The sequence below is a fragment of the Mastomys coucha genome, unplaced genomic scaffold (genome assembly GCF_008632895.1).
Source record: "Mastomys coucha isolate ucsf_1 unplaced genomic scaffold, UCSF_Mcou_1 pScaffold23, whole genome shotgun sequence".
NCBI classification, from domain to species: Eukaryota; Metazoa; Chordata; class Mammalia; order Rodentia; family Muridae; genus Mastomys; species Mastomys coucha.
In genome coordinates this window covers 77,904,861-77,925,756 of record NW_022196906.1, presented here as the reverse complement: position 1 = coordinate 77,925,756, position 20,896 = coordinate 77,904,861, and the positions used below count along the sequence as shown (strand labels likewise).

General features: G+C 39.7%; 1 protein-coding gene across 4 annotated transcripts in view; it reads left to right on the top strand.

The window, feature by feature from the left end:
- Lca5 (lebercilin LCA5) overlaps positions 1 to 20,464 on the top strand; it is a 56,568-nt gene extending 36,104 nt beyond the window's left edge. For 3 of the 4 annotated variants that reach the window (XM_031344415.1, XM_031344417.1, XM_031344416.1), the window contains exons 4-8: positions 12,047 to 12,184; positions 13,176 to 13,269; positions 14,172 to 14,314; positions 15,277 to 15,406; positions 17,316 to 19,945. In XM_031344415.1, coding sequence (XP_031200275.1) covers positions 12,047 to 12,184; positions 13,176 to 13,269; positions 14,172 to 14,314; positions 15,277 to 15,406; positions 17,316 to 18,181 — 1,371 coding nt within the window. In that variant the 3' untranslated portion in view covers positions 18,182 to 19,945. Of the gene's footprint in view, positions 1 to 12,046; positions 12,185 to 13,175; positions 13,270 to 14,171; positions 14,315 to 15,276; positions 15,407 to 17,315; positions 19,946 to 20,146 lie in introns of those variants that run through there. The other variant, XM_031344414.1, reaches the window with a different exon arrangement.
- The last annotated feature ends 432 nt before the right edge of the window (positions 20,465 to 20,896 follow it).

Sequence of the window (20,896 nt, the reverse complement as noted above, 5' to 3'; positions counted from 1 at the left end):
CAGGCAAGCATCTAGACACACAAAATCAAAATTAATCTTTTTGTTGGAGTTTTGTTTTCTGAGATAGTTTCTCTGTGTAGCCTTGGCTGTCCTGGACCTCATTCTGTAGACCATGCTGGCCTCAAACTCAGAGATCTGCCTTCCTCTATCTCTGCCTCCTGAGTGCTGAGATTAAAGGGGTGCAGCATCACTACCTGGCTAAATAAATCTTTTTTTAAAAAACAAAACAAAACATTTTTTAATAATATTTTTTCGGAGCTTGAAATAATTGAGGATAAAATTGGATTGAATTACATATTTGTAAATTTTTTAATGTCTGACTCAGTAGAGGACAGGTGGGTCCTCAGATCCGCTTCTGCATTCAGTCTGTTGCAATATGTTATGATTGATAAGTATGCAGACAATTCAGCCTCACACAGATGTTTGTAGTAATTAGAAAACAGAGGCATATTTAAATAGCACTTTAGACAAGTAGATGTTCTTCAATAGTATTCTAAAACTTACGCTGGTATTCGCCAGACTTTGAGTGCCTTCCTGACCAAGACTGTAGTAGCAGATTAATCATAGCAGTCACCAACAGTCTGTCTTGAAACAGAATCAGGGTATAACCATTATAGGAGTCCACAGTCATCAAACAGAAAATTGTCTTCCAAACTTCATGAAAAGATAAGCTATAATCATGTGTACATAAGTTTTGCTTTTTAAAAGAAGTATATTGAGCTGTAAGGTATGCATTTAGTATGAAAATTCAACTCTACTTTGTTTTTGTTTTGTTTTGTTTTGTTTTTGTTTTGTTTTGTTTTTTTTGTGTTTTGGAGTTTTTTTTGTTCGTTTGTTTTCATTTTTTTGTTTAATTTTGTTTTGAGACAGGGTTTCTCTGTATGGCCCTGGCTGTCCTGGAACTCACTCTGTAGACCAGGCTGGCATCGAACTCAGAAATCTGCCTGCTTCTGCCTCCCAAGTGCTGGGATTAAAGGTGTGCGCCACCACCGCCTGGCTCAACTCTCTACTTTTAATATCAGATTGAATGTTACTTTGTAGGACGGCATGGTGGCCTCTCTATCTTTAAACAGCTGTGAAATTTAGGAGGCAGTTTGTTATTTTGGAGCTCAGTATTTCTCTCTGGGAAAGACAGCGTGGGTAGACTTTTCATTTGGCAGCTTTACCTATGGGACCATTGCTCAGTTTCCCTTTACTCCAGGGGTGCCCTTGAGTAGACTGGTACCTCTGGTTACTGCCTCTTAATAAACGGTCTTTCAAAGCAAGGACCAATTGGGCATAGTTTCCCTTTTCTCCCTGGGCAGGTAGGTCCATTTCTCTCCCTGCTGCACCTCCCTCTAGTGCCCAGACTCTACTCCCAGAGCTTTTCTGCCTGTCTGAACCCTAAATCCAGACGCTCTGCCATGGCCTTGCCTCCTTCTGTGCTATTTTTAACAGGAGAGGTGAATTAAGGTAATAATGGACATCAGGTCACCAGGTTACCTTCGCTCTTGCCCTCCTGTTTTGTGACTCTTGTCTTAAACCCCAGGCTTCAGCTGGCACATCTGAGGAATCAAAAGATGGGGCTCCTAAGGTGCCATTATTGGGATCTGATGGGTCTAAGTCATACTTCATTCTTATTATTACACCTATCAATCATCTATCTATCTATCTATCTATCTATCTATCTATCTATCTATCTATCATCTATCATCTATTTATTGTATTTATATACATGTGTAAGCATGCATGCATGCATACATATGTATCTCTGTCTCTGTCTATGTAGTGGCTTGCATACCATGGCATGCTCGTGGACATCAGAGGATGACTTGTGGATTTTAGTTTTCTCCTTTTTCCATGTGGACTCTAGAAATTGAATTTGGGTCATCAGGCTTGGTAACAAGTACTTGTATCTTCTAAGCCATCTCACTGGCCCCGAAGTCTTAATGTGTAAGCCTTTCATGTGCCTCAAATACATTTAGGTTGGGAAACCTTTCATTTCTTCTGATTAAAATTGTTGTTGTTGTTGTTGTTGTTTTTTAAAGATTTTGCTTTTAATTTTGTGTATGTATGAGTGGAAGTATGTAGATATATAAATGAAGGTGCCTGCAGAATCCAGAGGAGGGTATAGGATCCCACAGAGCTAGAGTCACAGGTAGCTATAGACTGTCCAATGTGACTGCTGGGATTGAACTCTAGTCCTTTGAGAGAACAATAGGTGCTTTTTACTGATGAACCATCCCTTCATAGCTATCCCTTCTTATAACATCCCTTTATACAACTATTATTAAGTGTTACAAAGATGAAAGACTGTTAATGATGAAAACATAAAGTGCTTGAAAAGGAAAACCAAGGTCACTGGTAATTTTTATTCTAAATCAATTCTAAAAATTGGCCAGGATGTGTGCATGTGTGTGTGTGTGTGTGTGTGTGTGTGTGTGTATAAAATTTTAGTATACATATATATTTACTGAATTCAGCAGTTATGTTTGGAGGATCCATAGACACTTCTAATTTCATAGAGCAGCTATGTTAGTTTTGTGTTAATATTTACGTCGGAATTTTGAGCTGCAGACGTAACAGAGGCTTTACCTCCTTTAACACTGAGGAGATCTGCGGTGCAGTGTGAGGTCCTGTCTGTGGCATGCTCCTTAGGATCAGTCCCCACGAGGAAGCAGTCTCCCCTTGCAAGCCCCTAGCAGGGTATCAGTGTGCCGTGCCTTCTTACCACAGGTGGGAGTCTGCCCCGACAACTCTTCATACTTTACCTCTTCACTGAGAAGTGTGCTCTGCATGCGGGGGAGGCCAGGCCCTCAGGCTGGCACAGTAGGCACTGTACAGACTGAGGCATTCCCCGTCTCATCGGGAAAATACTGTTAGGGGACTTTATAAGCAGATCCATGGCTGTAGCCATGTTTGGTGCAGACAAAGCTGCTGCGAACATGGAGATGTTTCTATATGTTGCTTTGCATGTTATGCTAGGCCCTTTAGCTTTCAATTGACCTCGTTCCTAAAAGTCAGGAACCAGCTTAATTTGGTTTTGTGCTCACAGTATTGAATATGCTTTCTAGAATGGAATTAATTTTCTGGAGAGAATGAGTGACTGGATGGACTCATGAGGCATTTGTGACAGGTGCAGAAATGTGGAGGATGGTTAGTTTGAGTATGATGAGATCAAAACAGACTGTATCTCAAAATGGCTCAAAATTTGGCTCCAAACAGGATCATAAAAGGTTAACTACTAACTTTTTTTTTTTTTTTTTTTTTTTTTTTTTTTTTTTTGGTTTTTTTGAGACAGGGTTTCTCTCTGTAGCCCCGGCTGTCCCGGTACTCACTCTGTAGACCAGGCTAGCCTCGAACTCGGAAATCCGCCTGCCTCTGCCTCCCAAGTGCTAGGATTAAAGGCGTGCGCCACCACCGCCCGGCTAACTTTTAATTTGTAAAAAAAAATAAATAAATAACTTTGTGAGTATCTACTGTAGAACCTCTGGCTGAATAGTTTAGGTTCTAATAAAGAACATATTTTTAGTTTCTAAGGCTGTATTACTGCTTAAAGTGCCAACAAAGGAAGTTATTTAGAGATGGTAACAACCATGAGGTAGGAGGTATTGTTAGCTCTAATTTATTGCTCAGAGTACATATAGTAACATGTACAAAATATTAACAAGCTGACACAGAGAGCAAACAGGACAGCTAGGAAGTTAAAAGAGCATCATCATCATCATCATCATCATCATCAGCAGCAGCAGCAGCAGCAGCAGCAGCAGGTCAGTCTTGTAAGACACGCTGAAACAGAGCCAGACTCTGTTGGCTGAGCAGGTAAAGGTGATTGCAGCCAAGTCTGATGACCTGAGTTCAATCCCAAGGACCCATGTGGTAGAAGGGGAGACTGACTCCACAGGTTGTCCTCTGACTCACACATGTGCTCCGTAGCACTGGTAGTGCATGTACACATGTAATGCACACACACACACACACACACACACACACACACACACGTAATAAGTAAATGGTTTTTAAAAGAAATGATCAGACTAAGAGAAAATGTCACTTCATTGTTCAAATGACTGCGGCATGGAAGAGGAGAAACGTTATGGGGGTGGGGAGGCGGTTCTTGGTGTAACACTAGCCTGATGAAGATCACATAGAGACTGATTTCCACTCCTTTGTAAGGAAGAGCTTCCTAATCATTGTCATTGCCTTGTCACCTGCCAGGGTCCTTCAATGCGGCAGCCTGTAGGATGGGCTGGTGAGGTGAGGGTCAGGCCTCTTGCTTTACAAGTCTTCAGAACTGAGCCTTGGCAACACTGACTAGTGATTAAGATAACATGAAGAGCCCCATTTAACAAATGTTGGTCTGACGTCCCCAGTGATATTCAGTTGGTGTTTAGGGGTATTCCTCTTTGTTAAGGAGGAAGAGATAAACAGAAGGAACTCAGTCACTGTCAGTTTGCTGCGGAGCTGTTGAGCCATGGCCACCCCATCTGTCTCTTGAAAGAGTTAGGTAGGATTCTGACCTACTTTTGAAAAGTTGAAGGTTTAACTTTTTGTTTCATTAAATGCTTCTTTAAAGACATCTTGAAATTTATTATGAAGCACTGGGGAAAGTCTCCATCATCCCACCAGTCAGAGATATTATTTCTAAGTTGGTTTCCATTTAATTTCTTTACATTTTAAAGGCATTTTCCCCCTCATGTAATATTGTACAGAAGAGAATATCTGAAACTGGTACTTAACCTTTTTTTGCCTTTGGTCTTATTTTGAAAAGGAAGACAATGTTAATAAAGTGCCCTGTGGCTTCTTTCCTCGGGACTTACTCTACTGAAGCCATGAGGAGTGTCTCCAGCCTAGCCCATTTATTTTCAAACACATCTTTAGAGTTGGTCTTCTATTTTTTTCCTGTGTTTTTTTTTTCTTGTTCACTTTTAAAAAGAGGAAAAAAAAACTCAGAAAATGAAATAGTCTTACCATTTAGAGATCACAACTTTTAAGCAATCTTCTGGATCTTTCTCTGTGAGTGAAAATCACACATAGCGGGCAGCATGGTGCTGAGCTTTTGTTTTAAGTAATAAACTGCATCTTAGCAGGCGCCTGGATCCCTGCCTTTGCCTTCCCCACCTCTTGTTTCATTAGTGTGATACGTTTAGGTTTATTGAGATACTTTAGGGACAATGTTACTTTGTCTGACACAGGGCTACATATTGCGTAGTTCTTTATGCTAATACTGGAGAATTTTATGTCAATGGTCACATAGAATTTTATTTCATTCTGAGCTGTCCTTGTGCAGTTTATAAAACTCAAGGCTATGAAAGTCTCTTGTAGAATGCTGTGTAAGGGACCCTCTTGTCACTCTTTCCTAGTCTCTCCTGGTAAGCCTCTGGATTGAATGTTTCTTTTGAAGTCTGCCTTTGTTTTTGCTGTTTCTGCTGATTATGCCTTTCATTTACTACTTAGAGACTGATGACATGTAGTCCATCTTCAGTCCTTCAGAGTAATCCATATTTGTTCATTCCACCTCAGGTTTTATATTTCCATCATTAAGTTAATATCTATTATTAGTAGTACATATAATTGTACATGTTAATGGGATTCACTTGGTATTTCCATATATGCATATGACATGGACCACTATAGCCATCTGTCTCCTGCATCTATCCCCAGTGATCACTATTCTGTTTTTGAGATGATGGATTGTTTCTGTATATGTGAAAGAGTATGTGATATGTCTAACTGTGTCTGGCTTATTTTGCTTAACATGTTGACATCCATTGAATTTTCTGAAAATGACAGGGCTTTTTTCTTCTCAGCTAAATAATACCCTGTGGTACATGGGTATATGTGTATATGGTATATGTGTATACATGTAAATGGTATGTATATGCATGTATATGGTATGTATGTATATATGTGGTATGTATACATGTATGTATATGGTATGTGTATAATATGTGTGTGATATATGGTATATATATGGTGTGTGTATGTATATATATGGTATATGGTATGTGTGTGTGTGTGGTATGTGTGTTTGTGTGCATATGGTATGTGTATATATGTATATGTGATATATGTATGTGTGTAATAGTATATGTATGTGTGTATATGGTATGTATATATGTGTATATGTGATATATGTATTGTATAATGATATATGTACATGTATATATGATATGTGTATGTGTGTATATGATGTGTGTATGTGTGTATATGGTATGTGTGTATGTGTATATGTGATACATGTATGTGTGTAATGGTATATATATGTGTATATGTGATACATGTATGTGTATAATGGTATATGTATGTGTATATGGTATGTGTGAATGTGTATATATGGTATGGATATGTGCACATGATGTGTGTATGGGTGTACATGTTACGCATGTATTATGTTGTTTCATTTATATTTTTATCTCTTGACAAGCACTTAGGCTGATTTTTTTTTGAGAGGAAAGAGTTTATTTCATCTTATATCTTACAATACATTATGAATAGCAGTCAGGACAGAAAATCAAACATGAACTTGGAGGCAGGCACTGAAGAAGAGGTCATGAAGGAATAGAATTACTATCTTATGCAGACTGATTTCTTATTCCAGCTGTTCAGGGATGGCTCTTGGAACAGTAAATCATCAGCCAAGAAAACACTCAATGAGCTTTTGCCTGCTAGACAATCTGATGGAGACATTTCCTCAACTGAAGTTTCCTTTTTCAGTTTGACTCCTGTTAGACTATATTTGATAAAAAACAAAGAACAAAAGAAGGAAAGAGAGAAAGAAAGGAAGAAAGAAAGAAAAGAAAAGAAGGAAGGAAAGAAGGAAGGAGAGAGAGAAAGAGAGAAAAAGATTTTCTCAAAGAACTGTAGGGTGGTTCTCACTGTTAGGAAAAGCATTTCAGTGCGCATGGGCAGCAGGTATCTCTTGTGAGTTAAGCCCTCCCTTTGTTAAGTTGCTTTGGTCAGGTGTGTTGTCATAGGAAAGTCACTAGGGTTTAACAGTGACTCCATCAATATTGGCTTCTGTTTATTGGGAGATAGTTCATTGCTGCTTCAATCTCACTGCTTATTCTAGATCTGTTAAGTTGTGTATATCACTTTCATTCAATTCCAGCAGCTCTTATATGTCTAGACATGGAACTGTTTCTTCTAGCTTCCGATTTACTTAGAAGTTTTCAAAATATCAAGTAAAGATCCTTTGGATTTCATTGGTATCTGTTGCCACATCCTCTTTACATGTCTAATTTTATTTATTTGGGTTGTTACATTCTCCCTCATCTTTCCCTCATGTACCCCTTTCTTCTCCCCTCCCCCGACTCCTATGCACTTTGGCTAAAAGTTTCTTCATATTGCTGATAATGTATCTTTTCAGATAGCTAACTTTGTTTCCACTGAAGTGTTGTTTGTTTCCTTTAGTGTTGTTTGTTTGGTTATTTGTTTGTTTCTTCCTTTCTTTCTTTTCTGTTTTGGTTTTTCAAGACAGGGTTTCTTTGTATAGCCCTGGCTGTCCTGGAACTAGACTACATTGGCCCCGAACTGAGAGATTCACCTGCCTCTGCCTCCCAAGCGCTGGGATTAAAGGTGTGCACCAGGACTACCTGGTTGCTATTGTTCCTTTAGAGTTTATTTCACTCACTTTTTTTTCCTCTGATCTTCATTATTTCCTTTCATCTTCTAATTTGGGGTTTGGGTTGCTCTTGTTTTTCTAAGACCTTCGTGTATTATCAGTAGGTTATTTATTTGAGACCTCTCTGATTCTTTTAATGTAGGTCTGTATTGCAGTAACATCCCCCCTAGAACTACCTGGTAAGTTGCGTTTTTACTTTCATTTGACTGTGAGCATTCCCCCTGATTTCTTCAGTGACTAAGTGACCATTCAGTGTTTGCGTGCTTGCCTTTTACCCCATTAGATGTGTTTTAAAATTATTCTTTGAAATTTCATGCATGTATAGCTTGCCTTTGTTTCTTTCTGTGGTTTTCTGTTGATTTTTAATTTTATAAGGAATTATTTCAGTCTTTAGATATTTGGTAAGATTTATTTTATGGCATAAAATTGATCTATTTTAGAGACTGTCCCATGACCTCTTGAAAAGAAAGTATGTTCACGGCTGTCCTGCATGTTCCACAGATGTCTGGTACGTCTGTTCCCTATGCATGGTTTTCTTTGTCTTGATGGCATGCTTGCTTGCTGGTGAGAGTTGGTCTGATGAGACTGTCATTGTTTTATCTGGACTTGCAGTATTTGTTTATAGAACTGAGTGGCACACATATGTTTACAACCACTGTATCTCCTTGGTGGATGTTTCCTTTTGCTAAGGGTATGCTCTTCTTTGTCGCCTCTGATTCTGGCTTGAAGTCTGCTTTATCACGTATCACCTCACCTGCTTCGTCTTGTTTACATCTTCTGTGCGATGGATAAATCCCACTCCAGCCTTCGGTGTGTGTATCATTGCCAATGAAGTTGGATTTTTGTCACCTCGTAAGCTAGTCTGAAGTTTTTAATTGCAGAGTTAACATCCACTCACTTAGGTCAGGGTCAATATTTGAGAGTCATTTGCTTTGAGAGTAATGTTCGATTTTTTTCTGTTGGTTCCTTTGTGTACCTTTTGTTCTTTTTTCTCTTCTTTATTTATTGTAGAAATTTGCCAAATACTGAGTTAAATATACTTGATTCCTTCCTTATTCTCATTTAAAAAATCTATTTCTATTGTAAAATATCTTGTATAATGCTAGTTTAGTGGCTATGAATGGCTTTAGTCTGTGTTTACTTTGGAAAGCACTTCCTTCATATTAAAGGCCACCTTTGGTCTGTATGGTAGTCTTTATAAGTGGTCATTTACTCTTGGGCTTCAGATATAACAGTACATATTTCTGTGGCTTTTGGGCTTTCTGCAGAGAGGTCTGATGTTGGTCTTTGTTACATTTTATCTATAATGTGCCTTGAAGACATTCTTTTCTGGTCATGTCTATTTGGAATTCTAAATGACTCTTCTACTTAGATGTCTATTACTCCCCTTTGATTTAGAGAACATTTTTTAAACTGTAATTTCAGCTACTATGTTTTCTGTGTCTGTAGTTTGTACTACAGCCTCTTCTAGACTTGGATTCTCAGGGTTGGTTTCTTGATCATGTCCTGCAGTTTATGAATATTATGGCTGGTGGAGTTTATGTCCTGATCACCAGACAAGAAATTCTTGAGCCAGTGCTCAAGAGCCATGGGCACGGGTTGAACTTCTCTGACCCATGGCCCTGCAGTTGTCCCACCCTGAGCCCTTGCTCATCTCCAGCACAGCTGGAATCTTTGCAGTGGCTTTTCTAAGGAATTCACCTCGCCTTTCCCTTTGCTCCAGCTTGTACTTTCCACTTAAGTTCATCTCCTGTGCGTATGTGAGGTGAGGTTGCAGCCAGTTCTTCGGGACCTTTGGGAGGCAGAATTCGAAAGTGTTTGGTTTGGTTTGGTTTGGTTTGGTTTGGTTTGATACAGTCTTGGTTTGGTTTGGTACAGTCCCTTCCGCTGTCTTTGGTGGAAAGATCCCTTGACCCCAGGCAAGGAAATGTCTATGCAGTCTCAGAAGCTGAGGTATACAAGGGTTCCAAACTCGTAAGTGTACAACTTCAGATGGTCTCATTTTAAGGTGACTCCTGGCATTTTCCAGGTTTGCCTTTGTTCTGAGCTTGTCACTGTTGCTCAGTGTTGACTCCTTCCTTCGGGTTTTGCATTCTTTTCTACTGAAATAGACTTTCTTTCAGTAAGGACCAGGTTGTAAAGTTTTGTCATCTTTTTTGAGAATGTTTTGTCTTTTCTCTGGATGTTGGTTTTCCTAGGTCTCACTTGGGTTCCAGCTGGACAGCATGGTCATTTGGAACTTGAGCTCATTTTATCCCATTTTACCTGTGGTGTGTTTCCTTTCTTCAGTTTAATAACTTCCTGATTTGCGCCAAAATAATCGGGTACAGTTTTCTTGCTACCTGTTTCGTAGAAATATTTCAAGCTTAAATAGAGTTGCAAATCTGAAATGCTACAATGAATGCTAAGTCCTTTACCACCTCACCTACTGTAAACACTTAAAATGTTTGCTTTGTATTACGTAGTCTTGGGACCCTATGTTCTTGTGTCATGTGTGGAAACACAGACTGACTTTCTGAGGGGAAGTCACATGCATTATTTAGGGCCCCTTAGCCCTAAATATACCAGTTCTGGGATTTACATGTATACAGTACTTTCTTTTATTCCACTGTCTCCAGTACAGTTTTGTTTGTTTGTTAGTTCTGTTTGACTTAATTTCCATTATACTCTTCCTCCTGTAATACAAGATCCAGTCTGTTGTGAATACCAACCTATGTAGGTCTTTTATATAGAACATTTTAACTTAGTACTATGTCCTTGTTGCTATATTTTGGATTTTTTGAGAGAGAATCATACCATGTAACCCAGGCTGGCTTTCAATTCATTCCCCTACTGCCTCAGCCTTCCCATGTCTGGGGTTACAGGCATGCAGCACCAGGTTCAAGTTAGATTATCTTTAATGTTGCATTTCTCAGAGGCATCATTGTTCCTAACCCAAGTTTGTTCATTGGAGTATAAGCAATGTCATTTCCTTAAGATCAGTCTGACGTCCATGATGTCTAACTGTCCAACTATTCTTTCAGTCACACTGAATTGTTTTTCTCTGCTTTCATCACTAACTCCTGAATTGACATATTGAGGAAAGTTGCCAAGCCAAGGCAACTGGCTGGGGCCACCAGAGCCCTTACTTTTGTCCTGAAAACCCCCACCCCACATTCCTCCACACAGTGATTGATATTGGAAGCTATTGATCCCTGTGAACCATTATCACTTAAACTTTCTAGTTTAGACATTCTGACAGGTAACATTCCTTCACTGTGGCTCGGCTTTGCATGTTCTCCACAGCTAAGGATTCTGGGCCTCATGTTTGGTGCCTATATGTCTCTGTCTTCTTTGAAAAGTTACCTGTTCAAATATTCCTTCTACTTTTTTTTAAATTAAGATGTTTGGTTTCTTATTACTGAATTTTGTATGTGTGTGTGTGTGTGTATGTGAGATATACATATATATATATATATATTTCATATATAAGTATACATATACACACACATATATATGTGGGAAAATTCTATGTTTCTGTATTTATATAAGCCAGTTAAGTTGTTTCCCCCAAAATAGCTTTTTATTCACTTTTTTTTTTGTTGTTTCAAAGACAGGAGTTCTTACTTTCAGTGAGAACCTAGAAACTTCATTTCTTAACATTACCCTGGAGGAATTATTAATTTATGTTTTAAGTTACTTATTCTAGGATATTCGCTATGGGAAAAACTGGAAGCACAGAAAAAGTGGGACAACATAATCTGGTTAAGTAAAGTGTGCTTTTTTACCAAATGGAATGTGATTCCTTCTTAAAGGACCATGGAACTAAAGTCTGTGGCTTTGGTATTTTATGGTGGTGAGGAAAAAGCACGTAGAGATGTCAGGCTGTACCTCTGAGATGCCTGCAGTGATGATTGCATGGCAGCGTGGTTATAACTGCCTTTTAGTTCTTTTTTATATGAGGTTTTATGTTTTATTTATAAGTCTTTTTGTTTTTAATCTAGAAGGTAGGCAAATAACAACTTAGTTGAAGATAAAATATTTTAACCTGAATTCTTTATAACCTTGATGAGTCATGTTCAGAGACCATTGGAACAGCTAGTTTCCTGAGAGGTTGGGCCAGTGCAGCTCTGCACCTGTGTTGTTTGCTCTTATCCACCTTGGTATTTACTGCCCAGCAGTGTATTCTGGGAGCTCCTGCTTCATCAATTCTGTGTTTTGCTCCCTCAAGCGACTCTGTGCTGCAGACAGAGTCTGCATGTGTAAGGATTGATTACCCATCATCAGGAAAAGCAAGGAAGGCTCACCAATCCAGGCATCTTCCTACTGTCAGCGAGCCTGTTTCCTGGTTTGTGTTATGCTCCTAAACACTAAGCTTAGCCTGCTTTTAAGTCTTGTCCGCGCTACCAAGATGTGGTCTGACACTCCGAAGTCCTGTGTTTCACTATTGGTTTTGTTATACAGGAGCTATCGAAAAACCTGGAGCTGAGCACAAACAGTTTCCAGCGGCAGTTGCTTGCTGAAAGGAAAAGAGCATTTGAGGCTTATGATGAAAATAAAGTTCTTCAAAAGGAGCTGCAGAGGCTCCATCACAAGCTAAAGGTAAGCACGTTCTTTTAGACCATGGAGTTTCCCATGCTATATAAATCACATGAAAACCTAGTACTTAAAATAATGGCCAACCTTCATATTCGCTACTATGTAATCTACAAAAAACTATCTGCCACTTAGAAACAAAACATTGTTAATGTAATTGCTGTAGTGAAGAAAACTACTGTATATGCCAATAGGAACAATGTAAGTGAAACCAATAACAGAGTTCTAAAAGAGGATCATACGAAGGAGCATGTGCACTCTTTTTTTTTTTTTTTTTTTTTTTTGGTTTTTTGGTTTTTCGAGACAGGGTTTCTCTGTGTATCCCTGGCTGTCCTGGAACTCGCTCTGTAGACCAAGCTGGCCGCGAACTCAGAAATCTGCCTGCCTCTGCCTCCCAAGTGCTGGGATTAAAGGCATGCACCACCAACGAAGAGTGCAGCATGTGCACTCTTCAGTGATCTAGTATTCTACACATGACTCCAGCAGGGCTTGCTTTTAAAGTTCCTTTTGTTTAGAGGCAACACAATTCATATTAGTTAATTGTGTTAAAGATGTTTGCATTTTACAGAATTCATTGGACTGAAATTTTGCTCAGAATCCTGCAGAAATACTCATTATCTTACAGAGTTTTCTCTTGGATCACCAAGTTCTCACAAAAAGACATCATTCCCATATTGTGAAGAGCTCTTGGGTTGAAAAGTGCAATCCAACTTTTAAGTCATTAGTAACTCAAAATCCATACATAAGAGAGGGTCTGTCTTTGTCTCTGTGGCTAAGCCTGGATGGTAGCTAGGGATTAGTAACTCTTTCCCTCCTGCCTCCTCTTCCCCTTTCTCCCCACTCCCCTGACACCCCCAACACCTCCTCCCCCCCTTCCCTTCCTCCTCCTAGGATATTTCTCACCTAGAGATATTTCAATTTGATAGAGAAGATACCGGTAAGGATGTTTAATTTCAAACTGCTTACCTTCCTTCCTTGTATTGGGTTTGTTTTTCAGGAAAAGGAGAAAGAATTGGATATAAAAAACATCTACGCTAATCGCCTGCCCAAATCCTCTCCAAAGAAAGAGAAAGAAATTGCAAAGAAACATGGTATAGTAGGGTTATTGCTGCCGCTGGACTGCTAGTAACCAATGGCTTCTAAAGTGAAGGGGGGGGGGGTGTCCTTGGAGTACATCTGATCTTTTGTTATGGCTCAGATTTACTAGGAATCACATTTCTTTCAGCATTTGTCTTTGTTAAAGAGAGATCATTAACCTCACATTGAAGGGAGACAGGGAGGGCTTGGGGGGTTGAGAGTGCTTGCTGCTCTTCAGAGCACTCTCACAAGATGCCTCACAGTGACCTGAACCTCATCTTGAGGGGATCTGACACCCTCTTCTGGGCTCTTTGAGCACCCAGACATACCTGGCACACAGACACACAGACAACCTATATACATAAATAAAAAAAAATAGAATGTATAAAATTAAAAAGATACAGTTTACACAGCCTTTGAAAAACTTCAATATGTTCCTGTGCTGAAGCATCACAAAGCATGCTAATGTACTGCTTTTTAAATAAACTTAATTTTAATAAAAGGTTACAAACCTTCTTATTGTAATTTTGAGAACATAAAATATATAATTATTCCCAGGTATGAAGCACCTACCTCTCACAGTTGCACTCTCTACTGTGGCCATTTCACTCACCCCTTCTACTTCTTAGTATGTTTTGAAGCAAATCCCAAATAGCATTTCACTTCACTTCATAGTTTATATCATTTGTGCAATTTTACTTTTTTAAAACAAAAGTATAATTCTCCTGTGAATTACAGAATTTTTAAAGTATTAACTTTGCAAAAGATTATTAGCATCTGTGATCTAATTGCCCTCCAATCACATAATTGGTAGTTAATCCTTCATGAACAAAGCGTGTGTTCCCGTTGAGATGAATGTTGCCGATTGACTATATATCCACAGTGTTAGAAAGCTTTTCTGTGCTTTTCTTGGTAGTATCCTGCCAGAGTGACTTTACAGACCTGTGTACAAAAGGAGTACAGACTGCTGAAGACTTTGAGCTGGAAGATTTTCCTTTCACTGCACAGACAGTTCTCTGTTATGAAAACAGATGGGATAGACCAGAATATCTTCCTTCGGTGAGTTTAGCACAATGACTGGAGTCAAATTCCAAGAAAGCTGTTTGCACAAATGTGGTCGGAAGTTCTGTACATGCATTCCACCCCTCGCTGGTCCTGTGTCTTCTGGAAAGGTGTGCTAGGCACCTGCTTGTTTCTGTGACCAAATGTCTCATAAGATGCAGCCCATGGAAGAAGGGGTGCATGCTGGCTCTTGACCTGAGGGAATGTCACCCAACATGCTGGGGGATGTGAGACATACAGTCAAGAAGTAGAGAGGAATGTGGCCACTCAGTCAGCCCTTCTCTTTCCCCCTCTCGTCCCCAGCCATTAGGGTAGGTCCCCACACATTCAGCTTGTGCCTTCCTCCTCAGTTCTCTCCTGGGATACACTCAGATGTACATCTCCTAGACAACTGATTCTAAACTGACAGTAAAGGTTGACTGTCATGGGGGCGGGGGGAGCGGCTAGTGAGTTAGCTTAAAACATTTGAGTTAAATACTACATGATTAATTATTAATTAAAGATTTTACACAAAATGTAGATGTAAAAGATTTATTCAGTGTGGCTGTCAGTGCCTGTGTTTTGCAATTCAATATCAGTCATAGTTGGCTACCATAGCTGGGTAATAGCCATTTCTAGTTAGCTGGATTAATCACATTTTGTTGTAAAAATAGACAAACCCGAGCTATCTTTACAGCTTACCTCTTGACAGTTTTAATATAGATTTTTGGTTTAATTTTTATTAAATGGATTGGTTCTAATATATCTGTTTTCTCTTTAAAATTTTAGCTAAATTAAAAGATAATCTTTTCTTTTTTGAGAATCTTTCTAAACATGGTAACTTGTGATTTATTAATTTATTAAGTGAAGATTTGATTTAATTTGTAACTTGGTGATCATGCTTAACGGATGATCCGCTGAGTTTAAAGTTTGTCTCCCCCTCCTTTCCATATGAATTTGCATTTTTGGATGCATCACAGTACCTGGAATACAAGGAGCGCAGCAAACATGGATCAGAGATTCTGAGTTCAGTTTTGGAACAAAGAGGAAAGTATGGTGAAGATCAGAATGCATGTTCTGCAAAGCAGGATGCCGGGAAGCCTGAGAGTGGTAAGAGTTTGTGGGGGCAGTGGGTGGGCCGACAGGTGGCTGTAGTGAACAGGAAGAGGCGGAGGCAGCAGCAGAGGGTGGAAAACCGGGGAGTCTGGACAGCTGAATAGAGTTAGGAAAGAAAGGAAACGAAGATGCAAGTTGCTACTGGGGCTTGGGAAATATGAGTAAATCAACTGCAGTGAGTTTAGATGAAACAATGTTTAATCAAAGAGGTAAAAACCTGCGTGGTAGCTAAACCTTGAGAAAGAACTGAGAGCGCCCTATCTTGCATTGTCCTTGAACTGAGTCATGGGCTAACTGAAACACAAAAGCCAGTGCTCTGCAAGGCCCTGCGTGTTCTCATCATTGTTGTTTGTTTTTAATTTGTAGATATATCTTTGCTAGCATTGCTCATAAGCTAGGAGAGGCAGTTCACACAGTTAGATGATGGAAATGAAGTTTCATTTCCATCTGGATCACAGTTGCTAGAGATGTGGGTCCCAGGGGTCCCAGACTAACTTCCATATCCCACCTAATTCCATGGTAGTTGCATATAGAGAAATCTTTTGAGTTTGTTTGTTTTGAGCAGAAATGCACGGAACAGAAATTTATGATGCAATTGTTGCTTGAAGTTGTTAATATGCATATTGCATGGGAAGTGCTGTTTGAATCACTGTGGGCCAGAGGCCGAGCAAGATGCTTTTATGGGTTAAGTCAGAGACTGGAAAAGGCAGTTCATTTTAGGGAACAACAAGAACAAGAAAAAAGGAATAAAATGAGCGAAGACTGTGGCCTGGTTCTTTAGGCTCTCCCCCAGCCCCTGTTCTATATAGATGATCTGATACCAGAATGATATCAGAATATATGTGGTATGCTAAAATTACGATATTTTAATTCTTTCACAAGTAAATGACTTCAAAATTATAGAAAACTGCCAAGAAAGGCCATAAACAACAACAACCAAACAAAAAAGAAACAAAACCAAACAAAAAACCCTTTGAACCTTTGCAAATGAATTCTGCACCTCACAGCAGGTCCCTTGAGAACGTGGCATGTGTTTGTTCCAAACACAGACTTTCTCTTACTGTCTCCATCACAGTTCCCAGACTCAGGAGCTCTCTGACACATTTACCTCATCTGTTGTCCAAAGTGTGATCTTGTTGGTAAACATGAGATTGAGTGTTCCTACAAGCAGTTTCTTCCCTAAGAACTTGATTGTAAATTGTGTTTAATTCTCTAGGGCTTTTTACTCTGGAATGTGTTTGCTTACGTTTTCAGTCTGTGAGATATATGTGTGTGTATGTGTATACACACACATTTGTTGGTGCTGGTGGTGGTTTTTCAGGCAGGGTTTCTCTGTGTAGCCTGGAATTCACTCTGTAGACCAGGCCTCGAACTCACAGAGATCTGCCTGCTTCTGCTTCCTGAGTGCTGGGATTAAAGGCATTACACCACTACCTCTTGGATTGAAATTAATATTTTTGATGAGTACATACCTCTTTTTTAAAAAATAAATACTCTTCATTTGAGATTTAACTGAGATTTTTGTCTTGATTTGAGTTGATACACTTAATATTTGAGATGTATGTAAGGGTTGCTTTCTCAGGACAGCCAAGAATTTATGTGTAAGCTCATTGTTCTGTGTGTCTCTCCACACATCATGAATTGGACAGTACTCCATAGAGAACCTTCTCCTGCTACACTGAAGACCAAAGTGTGCCATGGGACCCTTAAGTGCAACTTGTATAAATTATTTTCTAATCCAGAATGTCAAGTATAGAAACAAAATATTACAATGTCCATTACACCTTTCTTAGAATGTCAAATGTAGATTAAAAGACATTTTTCAGAAGATGGTAGCTGAATTTTCATATTTAAAAATACTTATTGCTTTAAAATTCCTTTTTTAAAATTTCATTTTATACAGAATGGGAAAGAGAAGAGCTTGCTAAGGTGAAAGGCAAGTCAGCTTTGCTAGAGAGAACAGAGAAGCTGATGTTGGAAGCTGGAAAGTTCCCGGTAGAAAATTATCAAGCTCAGTCTGTTGATAAATTCGAAGATGAGGCAGAAAGACTGAAGACAGAAATGCTTCTTGCCAAACTGAATGAAATCAACAAAGAACTCCAAGAGCCTCAGAATCTCGGCCGGCCCCTTTTGCCATTGCTACCTAACTTTGAATCCAAGCTGTACTCTCCAGACAGAAGCTCCAGACCTTACACATTCCCTGAGTCCTTAGACAGATCATTTAATGGACAACACTTGCAGGACTTGAGTTTTTTCTCTCCCAAGGGAGAAGGTCGGAATCTAGGACCGATCCAAAGCCCTGCTCCTCTAGATGAGTTTTCATTTGGTAGCTATGTGCCTTCGTTTGGAAAAACATTAGGGAAGTCAAATCCACCTAGCCAAAAAAGTAGCCTTTTAGATTTCCAAAGTAACAGTTCTGAAAGCCCGAGCAAAGACAATCTAGATTTGATTTCAAGGAAAGAGAAAAAGGCAACCCTGATGGAGCAGCTGTTTGGTCCCAGCAGCAGCAGCAGCACCACTGTCTCTTCCAAGAGCACCGACCCACATTTCCCTGCTGCCAGCAGAGGTGACTTGGACCCTCTTCATTTCCTCTCTGGGGACAGAAGCACCAGGGTCCGGGAGCCTGATGATGAAGATGAAGACCTTTTCCTCAGCGAAGGCAGAAGTTTTAATCCAAATAGACACCGGTTGAAGCACACGAGCAATAAGCCAGCGGTCACGGCCATTGACTCTGTTGACGAGGACATTGAAGAGGTCACCCTCAGATGACTGACTGGAGCACACAGAGTATATATATTTTTTTCAATTGTAAATATTAAAGTATTTTAATACAGTATTTATTATAAACATTTAAACTTTCAATGGTAAAGTAGCCTTAGGAGGGAGTAATTTTTAGTGGCTAATATGGCACAATGAAACAAATAGTGCCGCACCACAAAGCCATGTGGCTAAGAATGCTTTGTTTTGAAAGGAACCCAAAGGAAAGTTGTTGCTTACTGTTTTTCTGTTATTACAGCTCAGTCTCACTGAGCTAGCACTGTGGACAGTTTTACTTCACTTAGAATCTTCCTCATTTCTTTTCCCTCTATTTTTGATCCAACCTCAGTGAGCCTAGGTATTGTTTTCCTGCTGGTGGCTAAGTGGAAATTGAGGGTCTCCAGTAGGATTGAAGACCTCAGGTGGCAGACAGCAGTGGGACTTAGGGCTGTGCCTTTGTCTGAGGTGACAGAGCCAAGCCACTCTTGAGTGTGGATGGCAATAATATTGGGACTTCCTTTTCTTGTGGAAATATCCCCAGGTACTGCAGTACACACTGGACAGGTACTCCTGAGGAGTAATCAGTAACCCTCTCAGTTGCAAGCCTGAAGTCACTCACTGCTGCCTTGCTGGCCACGTGCGTGGAGCACGCTAGAGCACAGGAGACATGGTTGCCTCAATGGCATCCCCCTCTGTGGCTGTAGGAGGCTTGGACACACTGTCCTTCCTCTCCTGCATACTCTGTGTTCTGGTGACCAGGCGGAAGATTCCCTACCAAATACAGGCTGTAGAAGAAATGCCAGCCCAACACAGAATGATTTTCAACTCAATTATGTTCCCAGAGTGATATGTTTGGAAATTTTAATACATAGTTTTAAGACGTGACCTTGTGCTCCAACTCAGGAGACAGCAGTGTGCTGCTCTTGGGTTTACAGGGCTGATGTTGACGCAACCTCACAAAGAAGTTTTTGGAATTGGGGCTCCTGCCTTGCTGAGTAGATGCAGTAGTTTTCTGTTGACAGGCATGGGTTCCCTCCCACTCAGTTCAGGACAGCTGCAGAGGCATTTGCTACTAGGTCTGGTCTGTTGGAGCAGTACTTTATCAGCTGAGGAGAAACACTGTATGTAACCTGGGGGACCTGAGCAGTGTGTCCATTTGTTCACAGAGTGCGTCTTATGCAAGGCGTGCATACTGATTGGGGGATAGAGTTGTAATGGTGTCTGGTTCTTCTGCAGATACTTGTTAAGACCCTTCCCTGGTCAGTCCTAATTCACAGCTGTATTTTCTTGTCATTTTTGGGGGGAGCAAACTCTCCTTAAAGTACTAAATAGTATTTAAAACTTTTCTCAAAAGGGGATTTTTGGTCTTCTGTGAATAAGCATTTACTATATTGCAGATCATTGTAATATATGTAAACATGTTATTTGTGATACAGTTCTTGATAAAGCATTATGTAATGTTAATTTTGTTTGTGGCTATAAGTTTTCTACCAAAGTATTATAATTTTAAGGTTTTTAAATTGTTTTTTTTTTTTTCAGAAAAATTTTTATTCATTGCTTTCATTATATTTATGCCTTTTTCTACTTGAAAGTCTATTTAACCCAATGAAACAAAGAATTATTAAATTAAGTTAAAAAGCTTAAAGGCATTATGATGTTTAGTATTAAAATTTGATATTAAAATGTACAGAACTTAGAGAGCAAATCAGTTTTTTCTAAATGTCAAGTTAAATTTATTTGTACTGAGAACTCTTACTAATAAAAAGTTAAAACACACCGTGATTCTTTATTTGAATGACACTTTATGTTTGGGAGGTGGGCCGTGGAAGCAGGACCCATCCAGAAGGTTACTGCTTAGTTTTCCCCTTTGTTCAGCACTTTTAGTTGAAGCGCATGAATTTGTACTAACTCAGGCTGGACAGTGTGGGTGTCTTATCAATTAATTATAGTTCTAATTAATCTCTTCGACCTTAATAGCTCCCACAATGACGCAAACTTCACGTGGTGATAAAGCGAAGGTGCGGGCAGGGATGATGAAGCTGAGTGGGGAACACAGCCCATTTCCTGGCTGACCCTGTGTCTCCTCATCTTCATTTCACATTCCAAGCTGATGTCCCTGGCTGCTCAGGACACCGAAAGGGAAATGTACCTCGCCGATGCGACAGTGGGAATGCTTTAGACGTATAGAGCTTACCTTGACTCCGCAAAGAGAACACCCGGCAAGCCTTTTTTCTCAGCTTCACTCTACATACCCTTTAAACATTAAAGTCAGTTTAAAAAAAAAATCAATTGAAAGTGCTCTCCTCTTACTGAGATGAGTAGAGAGGGTGGAGTCTCACCCTGTAGGCGCTGCCCTTGCATGGCAACTTGTATCTGTGGGCTGTGGCTTCCTCAGTTCATAATGGTCTTCTGGGGTCCTTATGGTAGTTATAAATAAGGGAACCACACACGGAGGCTAATGCTCCAGCAAGTGCCCAGCACATTATAAACACTTGATAAACAGCTGCTGTTATTATAGCTAATTATGACAACTGAAATAAAGAAAATTTGGAGCAGATACACACACACACACATACACACACACCAAAACTGGGAACACAAGACACAAGCAGTTAAGCTTCTAAGCCCCCAACCATAAGGTATCCATACTAAAGACACCGTGTCTTGGGTCTGTACTTCCTGGTCCTTTATTTAGCGCTATGAGCTCTTCTATAGAAGAGCAGAAAA